Here is a 5,284-nt window from a genome sequence, read left to right on the forward strand (position 1 = left end):
AGACCGTAATAGGAAATAGGTTCTTACAACTATGCAGCAAAGTATGTTAATTCTGCATCGTTTTGACGTCATTAAAAATATCCCCGAAGAATGAAGATACATATAGAATGATACAAATGAACTAGGTTTGCAGTGTTATTCTGACCTGCAATGTCTTGCAAATTCAGGTAATACGATACTCCGGACTAGAGCTGATCAAATGGCCCAAGCCCATTGGCCCTACCCGGCCCGACCCGCTTTTTTGAAGGGCTTGAGCCTTTAGTTTTGGCCCAAAAAAGCCCATGGGCCGGCCTAAAAAGGCCCAAAATATTTTGGGGCCAGGTTTGGGCCAAGTATTTGGCCCAAATTTTGGCCCGGCCCGGCCCATATTTATTAATAATGAATATTTTTTCTAATAAAACATATTAAAGTAGCGTAAACGTTATACCCAACTCTTTACATACTCAAGTATATTTTTTTAGATTTATAAAACAAAGTATACATAACATAAATCATATATACCAATGCATTATTAAGCATTCTGAGGTGGCGATGTTTGTCTTTATTTTATTTTAGTGAGCAATTCATATGCATTTCATCATATTTTGTACAATTTTATACACTATGTATATTTTAAAAGTTGTAACTAAAGGTATTACACTAATTATTTCCTAAGGTAAGTCGTAAATTTTAGGGCCCGAAAAAGCCCATTTAGGCCCATAAGCCCGCATTAGCCCATAAGGGCCGGATTTGGGCCATAAGGTATTACACTAATTATCACTTGTTCAACCATTGAATGTCACATCAGAATAATCAATTTGTGTCATATTACTTAGAACTTTCAAGCTTGACTGCTCTAGAGTCAACTCGACCAGTTTTACACTCACCAATAGTTATACTATTTCCATTTGACTTTGTCAGACATGTGTCACAGGTATGACATTATATTCTCCGTCTCGGTCAACTAAGACTTGAAGGACGGGCATACAAGTAACATCCAAAATTACTCATGAGAACTTCACCGCCCTAGTGAATGTACCCGGCTTGAATCCGAACTAAACTGGATGGTATACATCAAAAGAAAAACAAAATCAGTTCATTTTTTCTTAACACCAGAACCTGAAACCAATGTCATCTTTGACAGTACTTCTATTTCTGTCTTTCTTAAACATAATCTGCAACGCATCAGACAACATCAACACCACAAACTTCCTCAAGGGTGAAGAATCAATAGTCTCCAGCAATGGAACTTTCAGACTGTCATTTTTCAGTCCACCAAACACTACAAATCGGTATGTCGGTATTTACTATAATAAGCTTCCTGTGATGAAAGTAGTGTGGGTTGCAAACAGGAATAACCCATTAAACGACTCATCTGGTTCATTTCAAATTTCCAAAGATGGCAATCTTCAGGTACTAAATGATCGAAAACATATCTTGTGGTCATCAAATGTCACACTCTCACGGGTAGCTACTAATATGTTGAAAGCTCAGCTTCTAGATTCAGGAAACTTAGTGCTGTTCAGTTCCAAAAATAGCATTATATGGCAGAGTTTTGATCATCCAGTTGACACTATTTTGCCCCCTATGAGCCTCATGTATAACAAACGTATTGGCAGTAACTCTATGCTCAAAGCATGGAAAAACCCTTCAGATCCTTCTCAAGGAAGATTTGTTAATGGCCTTAGTCTTAGTGCTCTTCCTGAGATATTTATTTGGGACATGGGTCGCCCATATTACAGAAGTGGGCCGTGGAACGGTAACATTTTCCTCGGACTCGAAGTTAAACATCCAGACTTCAAAAGTCGTGGGACTACTATTCAGACTGATGGCCAAGGAAATACCTCAGTAAATTATTTTAATCCCCCATTCCCTTCAACAAATTTTGAGTTATCCTACAATGGAACTCTAAGACATCAGTACTGGGATTATGCTAAGGGAGAATGGAAGGTCTTATGGGAAGCCCCAGATGATGAATGTGAATTTTATGGAATATGTGGAGAATATGGAAGCTGCAGCACTCTGAGTTCTCCGATTTGTAAGTGTCTGAAGGGCTTTAAGCCAAATGTTAAACAGGAGTGGGAATCAGGAAATTGGAGTAATGGGTGTACCCGGACGAAGCAATTGCTATGTGGAGCAAAAGGTGCCAAAGAGAATGTGTTTTTTAGCCTCCCACAGATGAAGCCCCCAGCAGATACAAACTGGTTGCAAGGTCTAGATCAAGACAGCTGTAGGACCCAGTGCTTGTCAAACTGTTCATGCTCGGCTTATGCATTTGATATTGGTGTGGGATGCATGACTTGGAGTGGAAACTTGATAGATACACGGCAGTTTTCGTCAAGTGGCGTGAATTTATACCTCCGGCTGTCACATTCAGAGCTAGGTAAGTGTTTTCTTCTTAGGGTCTCAGCATTATGGTAACATAGGTAAACATTTTCTTCTCATGCCTTGCTTGGGATGAGGACAACTGTAGACAAATGTTTCTTCTCAGGCCTTGCTTAGGTTGAGGGAAATTCTAATATGAGTAGTAATAACTCAAAACAAGAGGTAAATAGAGGAAAGTGATGGTGGCAAAGGCGGGAAATAATGAAGGGAGTGTACAGTATCTCTATATAGGATTAGAGGAGGTAACAGACTAATAGTGACCCATCTTTCTTAGATTAATGCATTCCTCCATGTTTGGAGTAATTTCCGTCCCTCCCCATCCCCTTTTTCAACCATCTCACCATTTTCTTCATCATCCCTTTGGTTCTGAATATATTACCTCGGTAATAATTACCTCATCCCAAACAAGCCCTTAGGATCAAAACACAACACAACATCGGATTCACAAATACATCTTTGTTTTCAGGTAATAACAAAAGGCTGCAAATAATTGTTACAGTAACAGCAGTTTCAGGGACAGCCACATTGGTTGCCATTGTGTACTACTTGTGTAGAAGAAAGTCTAGACAAGGTGACAACTCAATTTCAAAACCTTTGGATATAGCTAAATAGTATAAAGGGAAATTTTCAAACCTTAAAAGAAAATTTTGAAAGCTGACAGTAAGTTGTGATTGTTGAAATAATCAGCAAAGAGGAACAATACATCCTTGGATATCTTAGAGGGGAATCCAAGCCTTGATAAATTCGAAGAGCTACCATTGTTCAAGTTTGAAAAACTTTCTGCTGCTACAAACAACTTCCAAGAGAGTAATAAGCTTGGACAAGGAGGATTCGGTCCGGTGTACAAGGTAGGGTTTTAAAGTTTTCTAAAACAGTTTGGAATATATTGATCCATTATCTGATACAACCTTATCGTCTGTTTAACTGCAGGGTACACTGGAAGATGGACAGGAAGTAGCAATAAAAAGATTGTCAGGAACCTCTAGACAAGGGGTAGAAGAGTTCATGAATGAGGTGTTGGTTATTTCCAAACTTCAGCATCGCAATCTTGTCAAACTTTTGGGCTGCTGTGTAGAACGCCAAGAAAGAATGCTCATTTATGACTACATGCCCAACAAAAGTTTGGATGCATTTCTTTTTGGTTCGTACATCTTACGAAATATTCCATGATTTAAAAAAAAAAAATCAGAATCCTTCTTGTCCCTATTATTTTTCAACTATGGTATTATAAACTATTGAGGTGCTCACTATTGTAATTCTTGACCAGATCCCCAGAAAAAGGGAATCCTTGATTGGAAGAAGCGTTACACTATCATAGAAGGGATATGCCGAGGCCTTCTCTATCTTCATCGAGATTCCCGTCTCAAGATCATTCACAGAGATCTGAAGGCTGCCAACATTTTGCTTGATGAAAACCTCAACCCAAAAATTTCAGATTTTGGCATGGCACGGATTTTCGGAGGTAGCCAAATTGAGGCTGATACCACAAGGGTTATGGGAACATAGTGAGTTCTAATATACATTCTTGTTTGGATTTCAATCATCCTGTTTTAAGAGACCAAGGGAACTACGCGTACTTACTATTAACTATATATTGACTTAATATTCTTACCTATTGCAGTGGCTACATGCCTCCTGAATATGCAATCGAAGGGCGTTTCTCTGAAAAATCAGATGTATTTAGCTTCGGAGTCTTGTTGTTGGAGATAATAACTGGTAAAAAGACTCGATGGTTTGATGAGTCGTCATTGAGCCTTCTAGGATATGTAAGTCCTGCCTAGATAAATGAATATAACTTGTTTATCCTTTGATTTTTCCTCTTATATATCTCATTGATGTAGGTATGGAAACAGTGGAACGAGGACAACGACATTTCCTTGATTGATCCAATAATAGCTTATCAAGGTTTTGAAGCAGAGATCTCAAAATGCATACATGTGGGGCTTCTTTGTGTTCAGGAATATGCTCAAGATAGACCAGACATATCTGATGTCATCGCAAAACTAAGTGCTTCAAGTACCGCAGACTTTCAAAAACCTAAGCAACCGGGTTTCACTCGATTTATGCGTGATAAAAGTTCTAGTACCCAAAGACACAAGACAAGTTCCATGAATGATCTTTCCATCACAAATATCAGTGGTCGATAGGTTCAGGGTTCTAACAACATTAGAATTATTTTCGAAACTCAACACTTGTGAGCCTCCATTATGTAACATCCACAAGAAGTTCTCAAAGAGAACATGAATATAGGCATTGATGCCTTTGCCTATAATTATATTATAAAGTATTTGAAAAGTTTACTGCAAGTACTTAATACATTATATTAGAAACTAGTAAACTACCGTAAATTTGTAAATTGACATTTTCTGTATATCAGTAATCTCATATTGATATACAGAAAATTACTCATTGACCAAGTGGATGTCCTAGAAACAAGGGCGTAGTCAAACCTCAAAAGTGCTAGCGGGTGAGGTCAATTTTAATGTAATTGTCAGTCCGTATCTGTTTGTTTCTACTATGAGGTTTCAAAGACATGAAATTCACGAATCAGACGAATTTAACAGCATAAAACGTCAATTGTCTGAAAAGACAAGCGGTCTGAAGACAACACTGGACGCATAGTGGCCTAACTAAAAGGATTGGACAGATCCACGAATTTTTTGGATAATGAGTGTTTATTAGCAAATTAATTAGGTAATTAGCTTTCGTTTGAAACTATTTTGGTTCATAGTGTCCACGTCATCATTTGTATTTTTTTTTTTATGTTTTTATATGAAACCGCTAAGATTGTTAGCGGCTTTACTATTTTCATAACATTCTATAAGGCTAGTAGATTAAAAATTCAAAAAAAAAAAAAAAAAAAATTAAACCATGAAAGCCGCTCAAATTATTGGCGACTTCCCACAAACATCAATATTTT

The 5,284-nt window shown here is 37.7% G+C and overlaps 1 protein-coding gene across 1 annotated transcript; it reads left to right on the plus strand.

Moving 5' to 3' along the window:
- Positions 1-1,045: 1,045 nt before the first annotated feature.
- On the plus strand, positions 1,046-4,777 carry LOC141592983 (G-type lectin S-receptor-like serine/threonine-protein kinase SD1-13). Its single transcript, XM_074413892.1, has 7 exons — positions 1,046-2,362; positions 2,831-2,935; positions 3,052-3,212; positions 3,295-3,505; positions 3,632-3,869; positions 3,986-4,130; positions 4,206-4,777. Exons 1-7 carry the CDS (start codon positions 1,108-1,110, stop codon positions 4,509-4,511), a joined length of 2,421 nt encoding a protein of 806 aa, XP_074269993.1. The 5' UTR covers positions 1,046-1,107; the 3' UTR covers positions 4,512-4,777.
- Positions 4,778-5,284: the final 507 nt, after the last annotated feature.

Source organism: Silene latifolia, chromosome 7 (assembly GCF_048544455.1).
Source record: "Silene latifolia isolate original U9 population chromosome 7, ASM4854445v1, whole genome shotgun sequence".
In the NCBI taxonomy this organism is placed as follows: domain Eukaryota; kingdom Viridiplantae; phylum Streptophyta; class Magnoliopsida; order Caryophyllales; family Caryophyllaceae; genus Silene; species Silene latifolia.

Bases quoted from the DNA above. Each gene is read 5' to 3' on its own strand.
- LOC141592983 (XM_074413892.1), top strand. From the start codon at position 1,108: ATGTCATCTTTGACAGTACTTCTATTTCTGTCTTTCTTAAACATAATC. The intron at 2,936-3,051 runs GTGACAACTCAA...TGAAATAATCAG, and splicing joins TAGAAGAAAGTCTAGACAAG to CAAAGAGGAACAATACATCC. The intron at 3,506-3,631 runs GTTCGTACATCT...ATTCTTGACCAG, and splicing joins TTTGGATGCATTTCTTTTTG to ATCCCCAGAAAAAGGGAATC.